The sequence below is a fragment of the Somniosus microcephalus genome, chromosome 23 (assembly GCF_052327205.1).
Source record: "Somniosus microcephalus isolate GS21.2 chromosome 23, FLI_Smic_1.0, whole genome shotgun sequence".
Classification (NCBI taxonomy): Eukaryota; Metazoa; Chordata; class Chondrichthyes; order Squaliformes; family Somniosidae; genus Somniosus; species Somniosus microcephalus.
In genome coordinates this window covers 28,901,278-28,917,957 of record NC_141009.1, presented here as the reverse complement: position 1 = coordinate 28,917,957, position 16,680 = coordinate 28,901,278, and the positions used below count along the sequence as shown (strand labels likewise).

Genomic DNA, 16,680 nt, shown 5'->3' with positions numbered 1-16,680 from the left:
GAGGAAGCAAGTCTAAGTCTTTCCCTATGCTGTTTTTGAGCTGGCTGTCAGGAAGTGGTAATAAACAGCCCAAAACAACTTGCCTACTGATACGAGCTCCCATCTATTGGGAAAACACCAAAGCCCATACTCAGCACCTACCACAGAGTACGGTAGAAATTGGAAGAACTGTGGGACAAACCTGTGTCCACCAACACATGGTATCACTACGCCTTGTGTGAAGCAGTTTAATTTTAAGTCCAACCATTTCAGGCTACCAATTAAAATTATGGAACTGCTAAAAAATTGACCATAGCATCTGTTTAGACCAACAAAGGTTAGAGAAGAGACAAGAATGATTTATAATAGAAGGCAAAAGTGCAAGGGCATTATTTCACACTAGCAGTCACTTCTGCAACTGGAGGCAATAATTTATCTTACAGACCAAAAGCTGTAGTTAATAAGTATTTTATTATACTCTTGGGCTAACCAAAAGAGGAACCATCAAAGGAATACGTGGAAGTCAGTGCATTCCAGAGTCTCTTATTTTTCACTCCCCTTTTGTACTGATCACGTCACTGCATTGAAAATTGTTCAGTTCTCCAGTAAACGACCCTGCCTTGTCCTCAGCAGCACCCCCCACAAAATGATAGGGACCCATTTTCCTTCTTGCTTCGTTTAGTTCTCTCTCACTTTCTTTCCAATTTACTCCAAACCTAAAGGTACAATTGGAAAGGAGAAGATTTGCCTGCTCATCTTCATATAGGTTTTTGTTCATATACTCCTGTTGTATTTATTTTTGCTATCGTTTGTAGGCTTACACTTTCTTCAGATTTTTTGTTAAAAGAATTGGGAACCTTTCCACCTGTTTAGTGTAGCTTATACTAGTTGGTTATGAGTTGGCAAATGTATTCTAAAATATAATGATTCTTAAGTCATTAATAACACTATTTAGTGTTTCAAAGTTAAGCGTCAAGTATATCCATACATGCAGATAGATAACTGAATTTCCGACAAAAGATACAATCATAGTATAATGCACATATAGTTGTTGATAGTCCAACTATCAGCAATGCTTAAAATAAATTGATTTTTGTGTACAATATCAAATTTTTTCTTCAAACCAATCTCTCCAAAAGTAATTTAACTTTAAAATTTCATGAAAAACTCAATTCTATCAACAGGTATGGTAGGCAGCAGTGTAAGCAGAAAGAGAGGGTATATAAGGAACAGACTATGATGTTTTCCATCAGAAGAGATATGAAAGGAGAGGAACTTTCATTTATAGAATATCTTATCATGTCCTCAGGGTGTTCCTCAACACTTCACATCCAATGAAGTATAGTCACTGTTGTCATACAGGCAAATGGAGCACACAGCAAGGTTCGAAGGCAACAAATGAGACGAATGATCAGGTTATCTGTGTTAAATGATGTTGGCTGAGAGAGGAGTAATGGCCAGGACAGTCGGAGAACTCTTCTTCAAATAGTGTCATGAGATCTTATCCATCCACCTCAATAGGCAGAGAGGACTTCGGTTTCATGTTTTATCTGAAAGATACCATCTCCAAAAATGCAGACTGTGAACACAGAGTTAAAGAAAAAGACACACAGGCAGTCAGATTTTTTATTAAATAAACAGGAAGCTGCAAGGGCAGCAAAGGCTGCGAGAAGGTTGAAATGCAGGAGAGCAGTTAGAAATTATTTTGTTTAAGTCAAGCAAGAAGACCCACTGATATGGGTAGTGTAGCGTGTTCATTATTTTGTGTTGTTACGTGAAGACAAGTTGTACTGATTGAATTAAGCGAGTCCAAACTCAACTGTTACTATGTATGTTAATTGGCTGCCTGTGAGATAAAACAGCTTAATAATTTGTATTTGGCTTTTCCTTGCTAAGTGTTTTCTCAAGTGGCCTTTAAAAAACTGTAGAAGCAGATTGGGGCAAGTGGGAAAGACACAAATATCCGGTTTGGGTGACAAGGGGGTACTATTGTTACTATGGGTGCACCCATATTGCTCAATTTTTAACTATATCATAGTAAAATCCAGTTACAACTCTGGGTTACACTATTGTGTAGTTAGATATTGGGCAGTACGGGCATACCCCAAAACATAAGATGCTCAGAATGCTAACGGGAGTGGCTGGCATCGTTGTGCTTAGAGAAAATGTAAGGCAAGATCCTAAACTTGTAACAGGTTTAAAAATGTAATTCCTTGGAAGTGCAAGTTGAAAAAGGCACAAAAAAGGCAAACAATGGGCCAGAATTTGCTGTAGTAGGGCATCGCTGCTGTGTGTTAGACTTGCCTCCTTCAAAATAACAGTGCAGCGAGGGAAACAGGGCATCTGAGACCTCAGTGAACAGGGCAACCAAACAGTGCATCTCCTCAACCAATCAAATTCAAGGACTGAGAAATAAACAGCAGAAAGACTGAGCAGGAGGGTGAATTAGAGTATGTGAATTCAATGTCAAATCTGGTATAGAAAGAGAAATAAAGAGAGGGAAAGAAAGATTGGATTAAGAGAGCGAGAAAAAGAGACAGAAAGGAAAAGTTAAATAAAGTAAACATTTTAAATGACATTTTTTCAATCTCCAACAATTGATACCTTAAGGAATGAAACTTCACGTTAGTTAATTTTCAGTGTAGAAGAGGTTGACTGGCAGTAATTAACACTTATCACATTGTTAAAAGGTTACTTAGACTTGAAATGACAAGACTGAACTTTCTGTGGCGAGTTTAGTTTGTATCTACCGTGCATATACAGCAACCTCACGCCATTCAATGCATTTCAATGATGAGACAGACAGCGAAATGCTGTTTTTGAGAAGCTGACAGCGGAGTGGCTCAACTTGGACAGCAACTTTTGGATATTGACATTTAATCTCGCATCTGCTCCTCGCCTGAAGTTGCTGTACCATTTATGCATAAAGAACAGTGAGCGCCATTAGCCTCAACATTATTTTGGCAAAATCTGGCCCAATACTTTGGATCTTATAAATAGCAACAAAGTATAAACAGTAAAGAAGTAATGATAAATTTATACAAAACTCTGGTTAGACCACAGTTAGAGAACTGTGTACAGTTTTGAGTGCCTCATTATAGAAAGGATATTAAAGCCATAGTGTATGTACAGCATAGATTCACCAAGACAATGTCAGGGATGAGAAACTATAGTTATGAGGAGAGACTGGAGATACTGGGACTATTCCACTGGATCAGAGAAGGCTCAGAAGTTTTTTAAATTATCAAGAGTTTTGATAGAGTGATTAAGGAAAGACTCCTTCCTCTGGCAAGGGGGGCTAGTGACAAGACATTATCAATTTAGAATTGTCACTAAGAGAATGCAGAGAGGTTAACAGAAATTTCCTAAGGTACAATATTAGTGGAGCATGGAATGCTTTGCCACAGGGATTGATTGAGGCAGAGACCATTGCATCTTTTCAGGGATAAATTGGATAAATATTTGAAGTAGAGAAATGTGCAGGGCTTTGGGGAGGGTGCGGGGCAATGGGATTCATTTTGAATTGCTCCAACCAAGAGCTGGCACAAACATCAAGGGCTGAATGGCCCCTTTCTGCTGTAAACGTCTATCGTTCTATTTACTGCAGAAGCAGACTGCAGAAGATAGCTAAGTGACTATATAAAGAAGTCAAAATTGAATGTACTAAAACAAAAATGCGTTCAGTTGTTCAGGAGTTCTTTTTCCAATTATCACTTCATTGTTACCTCTTATTTCTGATTTCCAGTTTCACAGATTAGTCTATTCTTCCATTGTTGCAGAACATCCACCTTAACTTTACCATATTTTTGGCACCAATTTCCCCACTGCTCACATGGCTCCAGCAGTCACTGCTACAAGTTTATCTGTTGAATGTCTGTACACATCCCTCCGCTAGTAAGGCAAATGCCCTACTTTTTCTGGAAGCCTTGAAGTTAAAATGAGTTTCAGCAGTCTCAGCCAATTCCCATCAGGTGTAGGCCACACAAATTGATACTTGCTCAGTCAGGCGACATGGATGGCTGGTACGATAAATGAAAATTTAACACTGATGCAGCAAGGGGTGATGTTCTAAGGTTGGGCTGATTTTTATTTCCATTGAAGACAACAGAAATAAAAATTGAATGAGATGCAAAACAGACGGCTGATTCACTATCCCCTGTTTTATACTATCGCACAAAGTCACAATCTACCCCATTCTCGAATCTGTTTGTGCTATGCCTGGGAGTACAAAATGTCGACAGTAGAAGCTCAAAGTGGAAAGGTATTTCATTTTTCAGCACTGATGAGGCAAAATTAGTGACATGAGGGAAAACCTTTTTACGCAATGAGTGTTTAGAATTTGGAATGCACTGCCTAATAGGGTGGTGGATACAGATTCAACCGTAGCCTTCAAAGGGAAATTGGATAAATACTTGAAGGAGGAAACATTGCAGGGAAAAAGGGTGAAAGAGCGGGAGAGTGGAACTAACTGGATTGCTCTTCAAAAGAGCCTGCGCAGACTCAATGGGCCGAATGGCCTCATTCTTTGCTGTGCTATTCTATGATTCTAAAACATCTCATTTCTTGATAAGCAGAAACAAAGTACAAATGAGGGAAGCCCATTTGACCCATCGAGCTCCTCCTTCAACAGAAACCTACAATTTCCTCCCCAGCAGAGTTTAACTGCCCCTTGAATCACTCCAGGCTTTCTGCCTCCACTACCCTACCTGAAAGACGCTTCCAATATTAACTACTCCTTGTGTTAAAAAGTGCTTCTTGACATCAGTCCTGAACTTAACTTTTACCAGTTTGTATCTAATCCCCTATCCAACAGTCAACTGAAATAGTGCTCAACATTAACCTGTTTATATCTTATCTTTAATATCTTAGGTCACCTCTCCTTCATCGCCATTCAGTGTTCGAGTACAAGTTTTCCTAAACTTTCTTTATAAGTTAGTCCTCCAATATTAGGTATCAGCTTCTTGAACCTTCTCTGCACCACTTCTCATGCTCAGATGTTGCCTTACTGCCTCAGTGACTAGAACTAAACACAGTATTCATGATACAACCTGATCAGAGAACTATATAGCGTTAGCAATGATGACTTCAAACTGGCCTTTTAATCTGTTTCATTTCCTGTGCTTTTTCAGTCTTGGCAAAGGGTTTCGACCTGAAACGTTGACTCTATTTCTCTCTCCACGGATGTTGCCTGGCCTGCTGAGTTTTTCCGGCATTTTCTGTTGTTATTTTGGATTTCCAGCATCTGCAGTATTTTGCTGTCGTACTAGTGTTTGGTTCACTGCCACACCTCTTCTAGGAATGCCTACCTTGAAGAAGTTCTGCTCTTCTCTTCGACGGGATCGCCGTTTAGCTCTTCAACTTTGTTCATCTTCATTACTTTCAGTTTCCCTTACCTCTTAATGTCTCTTCACTTCTCTCTTGTTCACTCCCAGCCCCCAAACTGGCCTTTTAATCTGTTTCATTTCCGGTGCTTTTTCAGTCTTGACAAAGGGTTTCGACCTGAAACGTTGACTCTGTTTCTCTCTCCACAGATGTTGCCTGGCCTGCTGAGTTTTTCCAGCATTTTCTGTTGTTACTTCAAACTTATACTCTACTGAATTGGCACTCTACTCCAGTCCAGTTGCTTTGTTAATTGCTGCTCTGCAATGACTGGACATGCTGATACAGGAAACTTTGGTTTATCCAGAGGTTGTATGGCCGGAAACTTTGCTCTAACGGCAGAAATCAGCAGCCGTTTTAGTTAGTTTTTTTTTCTTCTCCTAGCATTCTGTTAACAGGCAGGCTCTGGAAATCGTCTTTGTAGCTTAGCAACAGCTTCAGAGACGCTCCAAGGTACGGGCCGAGTGTTTACGAGCTGTTGCTGAGCAACAGTGTTTGTTGTCGAGCAACAGTGTTTGTTGTCAAATAAGGAGATTTTCATCTCCGTATGCTTCAACATTGACTTTGCATGTCCGGCACTTTTGAGAGATCGGCAACACGCCGGTCCCGTCGGTGCCGGATATCAGAACTTTTCCTGTACTACTGTCACTCCCAGATCTCTTTCAGTCTCAGCATTATTCCTTACATCTGATCCCAGTTTTTCCTCCAATGTCTAAGACCTTGAATTTTATCTGCCATAGTTTTGCCCACTTGCAAATATTGTCACTAAAAATATGGAACTAAAAAAAATTCAAACAATAATTGACTATAATTAAATGTTAAATGATGTTCAAATCTGTCAGATTTCTCAAGTTGTGGCAGTGAAACTAAAATCAAAAATGGCAAAGACAACACATCTTCAATTCCATAGAACAAGTCTAATAGTTATAAGGAATCCACTTAATGCTGAAATATCTACACACTATAATTTGATACAAACTTCTAGGACAACAAAATCTAAAGTGAAAAGGATGAAACTTTTGAAGTTAGCTGGAGCAATCCCACGATTCAATGGACTGCCTGGTGAGGGAAACCATTTGATGAAGCTTGCCGCAATCTACTAACGAACTTGGCAGTTACTGAAGTTGCAAGCAATTGTCTGAAGGAGAGATTGTTAATAGAAAACACAATATCATTAACTCCTCGTCTCTGCAACGAGGGGAAAGGGAGGAACTAACAAATGGTTTGGATGCTTGAGGGCATGTTTTAATGGGCTAAGATCATGGCTGTTTTCTGCAAAGGCAGCGTAATCTTTCACTAAATTTAGCAAAAATACCATAAATTGTATTAATAGAGCAGGATAAGTAATAGAATGCTAATAAAGGGACAATGTGCCCTATTTACAGTGCATGTGAAGGTTATTGGAATGTACACATTTTAGTGTAGTTTGAAAAAATGTTAAAAAAATTAAATTTTAATGCAACTTCTACAAGCACTAAATCAAAGGAGAGATTATTTTTGAAATATTGTATCATCATCCTTGAATATTACACTAATGTTAGGGTATAGTTAAGACAATGTTAAGAGATTGCTGTTTCAGTCAGTAAAAGGAATACCAACTATTATTTTGGCTTTATGGCATCACTGGATTACAATACACAACCTAAGTAGGTCTATATATGGAGGGCAGACAAAGAACATCATAATTTTTTTCCCCCTTTCTCATAACCATTTCTACTGATGATGGCAACGCAAGATATTGTGCAGTGCCATGAACAGCGGCTGCCTTTTGGTTCCTCGCCATGATTCTATTCTTTAGTGGTTGAGTCTGGACAATCAATATGAATAGAATATTCAGACAAGGGAATCAGCAAGCGTCTCGGCTAATCTGGTTTCATTTGGTATCCACATGTATTCTGGCAACACCCAGGTCGAACTCTTTACCTCTTCCCTGGCCCCACAACCACCTCTGTGCTGTCAAACTGCCTGACTGCCATTAGGTTGTGGATGAGTGAAAATTTCCCCCAATTGAACAACGGAAAGACCAAAGCTGTTGCTTCCCCCCCCCCATCCATCAAAAGCTCCGTTCTCTTGCCACCGATTCCATCTGTTGCTCTGGTCATTCACTCAGTCTGAATCAAGCCGTGCAAAAGGCGGAAGTCACACCCCCATCCACATCAATGGGGCTGTGGTGGAAAGGGTGGACAGCTTTAAGTTCCTCGGAGTCCACATCACGGAAGACCTCTCCTGGTCCCTCAATACCTCCTCTCTGGTGAAGGCGGCCCAGCAGCGCCTATATTTCCTAAGGAGGCTGAAGGGATGTAACCTGTCACCCCTGATCCTCTCTAACTTTTACCGCTGCACAATAGAGAGCATCCTGACAAACTGTACCACAGTATGGTATGGCAGCTGTAGCTACTATGACCGGAAAGCCCTGCAGCGGGTAGTCAAAACTGCCCAACACATTACCGGCACCCAGCTACCGACCATAGAGCACATATACCAGAAACGCTGTTTATGGAGGTCACGGTCCATCATCAAAGACCCTACCCACCCCAGCCACAGTCTGTTTGCCCTCCTGCCATCTGGGAGATGCTACAGATGCATTCGCACCCGTACGACCAGATTTTGGAACAGCTTCTTTCCCAGGGCTGTCATCCTACTGAACTCCACAAATAAACTCTAAAGCCTGCACATCTGCCAATGCACTTTATTATGGTTATGTTTATGTTAATGTATTACAAGCCAAATGTATGTTGAATGTTTAAATGTCCACTCTCGGGAGCCGCAAGCCTACATTTCGCTGTACTGCACTTGTGCACTAACAATGACAATAAAAGTTGATTTGATTTTTTAAATTTTTATTGGCAACCTGTTCTACCCAGAGTTGAATTTCACACCTCACATCCTGTCTCACCAAGACAGCTCATTTCCATCTCTGTAATATTGCCTGCCTCTACCTCTACACCCCCACTGCTACCAAACCCTTGTCCATACTCTTGTTACCTCCAGATTTGATTTCTCGTCTTCCTTGCTAGCCTCCTACCTCAGTAAAATTCAATTTGTTCAAAACTCAGCCATCCATATCCTGTCCCACAGGCTGACTACACCCATCCATGCACTCGCTGCCTGTCCTTTAATACTATGGCCCGAAATTTGCAGTCAGCGGCGAAGCAAAGGCATTTGCCGCTGGCCCTGAAGTACGCTTCGCACAAGGATCTTGCAATCCGTGTCGAGAGCTTGGGGTTTTCCAACATTCAAGTCAAATCAACAAAGTATCGTGGGGATCCCCTTCCTTGTGCGAACTGTGACGTCAACAAGCTGTCTCAGCAGCCAATCGAAATGCAGAATTCTCACAGACAGCGAACAAGGAAGTGAGCACGCTCTTAAAATTCTAAATTTTTAAAAATGTTAGAGCAAAACAAAGATTGGCTTTCTCACATGGGGAAAAGACAAACCTGAAATAAAGATGGACAAACTTAAAAACATTTTTTTTTTTTTTTTTTTTAAAGTTTAATAATTAGAATTTTTATTAAAATGGACAAATTTCACATTGCAGAAAATTAAAATTAGTTTTCCAGGCCCTTAACATTTGTTTAGCAGTAATAACGCTGTCAAAACCCTAGTTACACCTAATCCCTTCGGGTCTAATTTTTAGTGGGGGAATTTAACAGCGTACTTAGTGCGGAAGAGCCGAAGTTTGTGTCAGTTTCCCGGATTTGGGTGATTACACAGATTGCCGGCTCGGTGGGGGTGGGGTGCAGTGGGGAGAGGGCACGGCGCAGCCTGTGTCGGAGCTGTCAATGCTAGATCGCAACTTCAGGATTTATGCATGTGCCAAATCCCAAAGTTGCGGTCAGTTTCAAAGGTGGAACGATGGCGCACGCTGCTAGTTTGCCGTTATCCCGACCGCAAATTCCGGGCCATTGAATATAAATTCCTTCTCTTCAAATCCCTCCACAGCCTTGCCACAACCTATCGTGACAAAATCCTCCAGGCTTGTATCTCTTCCTGTATCCTTCAACAACAACTGGTATTTATTGCAGTGAATGCAGAGTAATATCGGGCGGCGTGTAAATCCAGCGTTCCACCCAATCCCGTCTGTTTGTTAAAATTGCTCCCTCGTTCTCTGATGATCAACTCCAGTAACTTCCCCACAATTTTTGTTAAAGTAACAAAGTCTGGGGTCTCCCTCCCTTCAACAACAACAACAACAACAACTGGCATTTATATAGCGCCTTTAACATAGTAAAACGTCCCAAGACAAAAAATTTGACACTGAGCCACATAAGGAGAAATTAGGGCAGGTGACCAAAAGCTTGGTCAAACAGGTAGGTTTTAAGGAGCATCTTAAAGGAGGAAAGGTTTAGGCAGGGAATACCAGAGCTTACACCCTAGGCAACAGAAGACACGGCCACCAATGGTTGAGTGATTGTAATCAGGGATGCTCAAGAGGGCAGAATTAGAGGAGCGCAGATATCTCGGGGGGGGGGGGGGGGGGGCGCTGAAGGAGATTACAGAGATAGGGAGGGGGCGAGGCCATGGAGGGATTTGAAAACAAGGATAAGAATTTTGAAATCGTTGCTTAACCGGGAGCCAATGTAGTTCAGCGAGCACAGGGGTGATGGGTGGGACTTGGTGCGAGTTAGGATACGGGCAGCCGAGTTTTGGATGACCTCAAGTTTACGTAGGGTAGAATGTGGGAGGCCAGCCAGGAGTGCATTGGAATAGTCAAGTCTAGAGGTAACAAAGGCATGGATGAAGGTTTCAGCAGCAGATGAGCTGAGGCAAGGGCGGAGACGGGCGATGTTACGGAGGTGGAAAAAGGCGGTCTTAGTTATGACGCGGATATGTGGTCAGAAGCTCATTACAGGGTCATATATGACACCAAGTTTGCGAACAGTGCGGTTCAGCCTCAGACAGATGTTTAGGAGAGGGATGGAGTCAGTGGCTAGGGAACGGAGTTTGTGGCAGGGACTGAAAACAATGGCTTCGGTCTTCCCAATATTTAATTGGAGAAAATTTCTGCTCATCCAGAACTGGATGTCGGACAAGCAGTCTGACAATTTAGAGGCCGTAGAGGGGTCGAGAGCTGGGCGTCATCAGCGTACATGTGGAAACTAATGCTGTGTTTTCGGATGATGTCGCCAAGGGGCAGCATGTAGATGAGAAATAGGAAGGGGCCAAGGATAGATTCTTGGGGGACACCAGAGGTAACGATGCAGGAGCGGGAAGAGGAGCCATTGCAGGCAATTCTCTGGCTACGATTAGATAGATAAGAATGGAGCCAGGCGAGTGCAGTCCCACCCAGCTGGACGATGGTGGAGAGGCGTTGGAGAAGGATGGAGTGGTCGACTGTGTCAAACGTTGCAGACAAGTCAAGAAGGACGAGGCGGGATAGTTTACCTTTGTCACAGTCTCAAAGGATGTCATTTGTGACTTTGATGAGAGCCGTTGCAGTACTGTGGCAGGGATGGAAACCTGATTGGAGGGATTCAAACATGGAATTGCAGGAAAGATGAGCACGGATTTGGGAGGCGACAACACGATCAAGGACTTGAGAGGAAAGGGAGGTTGGAGATGGGGCAGTAGTTTGCAAGTACGGAGGGATCAAGGGTTGGTTTTTTGAGGAGAGGGGTGACGACGGCAGATTTGAGAGAGAGGGGGCAGTACCCGAGGAGAGAGAACCGTTAACATTGGAGCCAGAAAAGGAAGTTGGGTGGTCAGCAGTTTGGTGGGAATAGGGTCGAGGGAGCAGGAAGTGGGTCTCATGGACAAGATGAGCGTGGAGAGGTCATGGGGGAGATTGGAGAGAAACTGGAGAAAGATGCAAATTCAGGGCTAGGGCAGGGGGGGAACCTTAGAGGAAATTTGGCCCGGTGGGCTAGCGGAAGGAAGGGAACTGGCAGAGGCAGCTAAACAGATGGTCTCAATCTTAGAGACAAAGAGGTCCATGAGCTTCTCACACTTTTTTGTCGGAGGTGAGGAGACAGGGGAGAGGGGTTTAAGAAGACAGTTAGCAGTGGAGAATAGAAGCCGGGGTTTATCTTTGTATTCCAGAATCATTCTGGAATAGTGAGCAATTTTGGCAGACGAGAGCAGGACCCGATAATGCTTTACGTGGTCCAACCAGATCTGGCGGTGCATGGTTAAACCAGTTGTCCGCCATATCCGTTCAAGTCTGCGTCCCTTGAACTTAAGGGAGCAAAGATGAGGGCTGTACCAAGGGGACCGGTCAGGGTGAGAGTGTGTAATTGTTTTAATAGGGACTAGGGCATCAAAGGTGGTGGTGAGGGTGTGGTTGAGCAGATCGGTAGCTGCAGAAATGTTGTTGTGAATTGAGGGCCAAAGGCTGGCCAGTTGGGATTTCATAAATGCGGTTGTAAGAGAGTTGGGAGAGTGTTTATTCCAGGGGCGGACACAGAAGGAAATGGGGTTGGAGGGGTGGAAAGGTGATGTGGGTGGAGAGCGATACAAGGAAGTGGTCAGAGATGGCTTCATCTGCAGTTGACACGATGGGAGTAGCGAGGCCACAAGGGGGTGACCATGAAAATGGTTGGGGAGTTTACATGGAGGGAGAGATTAAGGGGTGATAGGAGGCTAGGGAACTCAGAGGTGAGAGAGCATGATGAATTGAGATTGAGGTTGAAATCACCGGGGGTGAGAAGTCGCTCAGTGCAGAGGCTGAGGGAGGAAAGCAGTGAGGATATCTCGGTAGTGACATTTTTATGGTGCTTGGGTGGGCGGTAGAGAACAAAATTTTAAATGAGGGGTGAGAGGGGTGGAATAAGGCGAGTTGCTGAAAGGAGGAGAAAGTGCCGGAGGAATAGGGGGACAGACCAAAGTGTGATTTGGTGATGAGAGCCACACCGCCACCACAGCGGTCTGAGCGGGGCAAGTGGTGGAAGGTATAGCCAGGCGGGGAGGCTTCATTTAAAGGTAAGGTGTCATCACCCCTCAACCAGATTTCTGTCAGGGCCATGATGTTGATGCAATCATCCACGATAAGCTCATGGATGGCAAGAGCCTTGTTCCCAAGTGAACGGGCATTCTGGAGGGAGATGTGGAGAGGGTCATTGATGGCTGAGAGGGGTGATGATGGCTCTCCATCTCTGGCCTTCTGTGCATCCTCTCCCTTCTCCCCATAATTGGTAGCAGAGCCCTCAAGCCCCACTCCCTGGACCTCTCTCCTTTTAAAAGCCTTCTTAAAAAACATCTTTTTGACCAAGTTTTCAGTCACCTCTCCTAACTTTCCCAACAAAAATATGGTAAAGTTAAGGTTTGGCATCTGTCCATTTTTATTTCTCCACTGTGATGTCTTGGGGTATTTTTCTACATTAAAAGCATCATATAACACCTCCTTCTTGTACTTATATCATTTAGCAATTAGAGGCAGGATTCCTGGCATAATTTCCCCCTCCCCTAACCGAGGTCAATTGTAATTCTCCTATAGCTGCCTTAGCTGGGATCAGCTAATGCAACACCATCCAGGGATTGGAGCTGTTACTACAAGAATGGGCAGAACAGTTCATTTTGGAGCATTAATAATAAAATATAATCCTTTATGATGAGTCATCAATGTATCTTCTGGTCAAAAATAGGCAATTGGTTTTTTTCTTAACCAATTCCATCCCCATCTCTCCCTTTGAAGCTGGTCACTGCTTGCTGGGAGATGTTTCTGGTACCTCACTTATATGTGAGCTAAAATAGTGACCAGCATGGGAAGGTCAGAGGTGGAGGCAGATTCATAGTCAAGCCTGATCCTGTTCAAACATATGCACTTTCAGTTGGGGTGTTGCATAACAATCAGGAACCCATGGAAATGTTTTCCCCTTGTTAGCCCACTGGCATTGAGACCAACTCCAACACTACCACTGAGATGAACTGACTCAGCATAGACTAGGAATCAGAGAATGAATAGCTGAGCCTTCTCCAGTTATTCAGTGCCTTAGCAAGCTGAACCATCAAGGGGTTATGAAGCAGTCATGATCCCAAAACTTCAGGTTTTTTTTTACAAAACAAGATACGTACTAATCATGACAGTTCTAATGGCAGCCTTTCAGTATTTCGTTTCTGTACGCAGAATCAATATGACAAGGAGTTCTGAATGCAAATCCAACCATTGCTCTGCAGGCAAGATACCATAAATCAATCTATTTTCACACAATGCTAATTTTTATGGCATTCATTCCTACAGCTGATAGGGAAAATTTGTGATAAGTACATGAGGGATGACATGAATTTTCCCAACCCTCTCATGTAGCAGAATAAGGCACAGTAGTGGTGGAGGATTGTAGCTGAGAAATTAAAGAGGAAAATTGATTGGGCAAGACAATGAAATTCTAAATGAAAAAAAATGTAATAAATGACTAAATATTTACATGCGCTAAAAGTTAGGAACACAGGAACAGGAGTAGACCATTCAGCCCTTCGAGCCTGTTCCGCCATTCAATGAGATCATGGCTGATCTGCAACCTAACTCCATATACTCGCCTTTGGCCCATATCCTTAATACCTTTGGTTAACAAGCTATCAATCTCAGATTTAAAATTAACAATTGATCTAGCATCAATTGCCGTTTGTGGAAGAGAGTTCCAAACTTCTACCACCCTTTGTGTGTAGAAGTGTTTCCTAATTTCACTCTTGAATGGTCTGGCTCTAATTTTTAGACTATGCCCCCCTGTCCAAGAATCCCCAATCAGCGGAAATAGTTTCTCTCTATCTACTCTATTTGTTCCCCTTAATATCTTGAAAACTTTGATCAGTTCACCCCTTAACCTTCTAAATTCTAGGGAATACACCCCTAATTTATGTAATCTCTCCTCATAACTTAACCCTTGAAGTCTGGGTATCATTCTGGTAAACCTACGCTGCACTCCCTCCAAGGCCAATATATCCTTCCTAAAGTGTGATACCCAGAACTGCTCACAGTACTCCAGGTGTGGTCTAACCAGGGTTTTGTATAGCTGCAGCCTAACTTCTACCCCCTTGTACTCTAGTCCGCTAGATATAAAGGCCAGCATCCATCAGCCTTTTTGATTATTTTCTGTACCTGTTCATGACGGTTTAATGATCGATGTACCTGGACCCTCAAGTCTCTTTGGACCTCCACTGTTTTTAGCTTTTTACCATTTAAAAAGTACCCTGTTCTATCCTTTTCAGATCCAAAGTGGATGACCTCACATTTGCCTACACTGAAATCCATTTGACACAGTTTTGCCCATTCACTTCACCTATCAATATCGCTTTGTAATTTTATGCTTTCATCTCCACTGCCTACAATTCCACCTATCTTTGTGTCAACGGCAAATTTGGATATATGACTTTCCGTGCCATCATCTAAGTCATTAATAAATATTGTGAATAGTTGAGGCCCCAACACAGATCCCTGTGGGACACCACTAGTCAGCTCCTGCCAATTTGAGTACCTACCCATTATCCCTACTCTCTGTCTCCTGCCGCTCAGCCAATTTCCTAACCAGGTCAATAATTTGCCTTCAATTTCATGGGCTTCTACCTTAGTTAACGGTCTCTTATGTTGGACTTTATCAAATGCCTTCTGGAAGTCCATATAAATAACATCCATAGACATTCCCCTGTCCACTACTTTAGTCACCGCCTCAAAAAATTCAATTAGGTTTGTCAGGCATGACCTGCATTTCACAAATCCATGCTGGCTCTCTCTGATCAACTGAAAATTTTTGAGGTGTTCAGTCACCTTATCCTTTTTCACAAATATAAGTTATTTGTTTTGCTACTGCAACTTAATTAATTCTTTGTACCTCACTATAGCTTTCTATTGCACAATAAGAAGGGTAATTTTTAACACTGGTTTCCCATGTAATATCATAAAAAAATGTTGCTTATACACTGTAAACTATTCTTACTAAAAGCAAATTTTACATAAGATCTTCCATGCAAATACTAGAATATGAAAAATGCATTTGTGTACAACACAAAATGTAATACTGGAAGGATTGGCCATTGCATGATTAGTATGGCTGGGGAGAGCTGGCTCATTATTAAGCATGTCGTAATAACATAGGTATCATTTGTATGGCAGTAAGAATGCAATAATTTTGTTCAACTTACAGGTTCAATCTTCAGAGCATTTCTGTAGCTGCCAAACAGGGCTGCTTGAGTCTTTAAAAATGCACGAGCAACTCCGTCTCCTGTAGTTGTTGACACTTTCTTAAGTCTGTTCTTTAGTGTTGACAACTGCATATTTAAATGAAAATAAGGAAGGAAAAAAAAGCATCAGCATACTGAAGAATCTAAAGTAATTCAAAAATCAAGTGGCACTGTGAATTGGCTTATGCAGTGTTCTCTAATCAAGCCCAAGATAAAGGTTTGCTCTGGTAGCCAGGTCTTAAATTGGGCCAGTAATTACATTGCTATGCTTTTCCTAATACACCTGCAAAACAAGCTACCACATTATTGTGATCCAAATAGAGCTGCCACAAATAAATATCCACAGCAGCCATTTACCGTGCCTTCAACTATATCCATTACCTGAACTCCAAAATTGGTAGCATAGATGCAATGTTAATTCATTGTAATTCATTTGATATTAAACTAAGAAACCATTTACAATAGTTAGTTATAATTAAGGGATATTTGTCAACACTCTATACTCATTAGATAAAAGTTTGAAGTACAAGAATCGCTCAACTTTGTCATATGTTACTAGGTCAAGTAAGGACTGAGTGACCACCTAATCTGTGTGTGTTTCTCTGGTAATGTATTTAGAATCACTATGAAAAGCACTCTTCTTCTTGCATTTATATTTCCAACATGTTCATCTAGAGTTTTCACAGTCAAAGTTACAGTTTTGTACGACAAACTGAAGTTAACCTAAGACAATTATTATAGCAAGTGAAACAGATAATAAGGTTTAAAATAACAACAGAAAATGATGGAAACTCGCAGCAGGTCAGGCAGCATCCATGGAGAGAGAAACAGAGTTAACGTTTCAGGTCTTTGACCCTACGTCAGAACTGGAAAAAGTTAGAGATGTAACAGATTTTAAGTAGGTGCAGAGGCAGGGAAAGGGGGAGGGGAGGAAAGAACAAAAGGGAGGGTCTGGGATAGGGTGGAGGGCAGGAGTGATTAAATGTTGCAATGGGGATGGCAGAATCATCAACAACTGCTGCCTGAAAAAATAGAGCAGAGGTTAGGGTCTGAAATTGTTGAACTCAATGTTGAGTCCAGAAGGCTGTAAAGTGCCTAATCGAAAGAGGAGGTGCTGTTCCTCGAGCTTACGTTGAGCTTCATTGGAACAGCGCAAGAGGCCGAGGACAGTGAGGTCAGAGTGGGAGTGGAGCGGAGAATTAAAGTGACAGG

The 16,680-nt window shown here is 42.2% G+C and overlaps 1 protein-coding gene across 5 annotated transcripts in view; it reads right to left on the bottom strand.

The window, feature by feature from the left end:
- Positions 1-16,680, bottom strand: part of dennd1a (DENN/MADD domain containing 1A) — a 517,876-nt gene that overhangs the window by 131,514 nt on the left and 369,682 nt on the right. For all 5 annotated transcript variants that reach the window (XM_085965678.1, XM_085965676.1, XM_085965677.1 and 2 more), the window contains one exon: positions 15,430-15,555. In XM_085965678.1, coding sequence (XP_085821804.1) covers positions 15,430-15,555 — 126 coding nt within the window. The remainder of the gene's footprint in view (positions 1-15,429; positions 15,556-16,680) is intronic.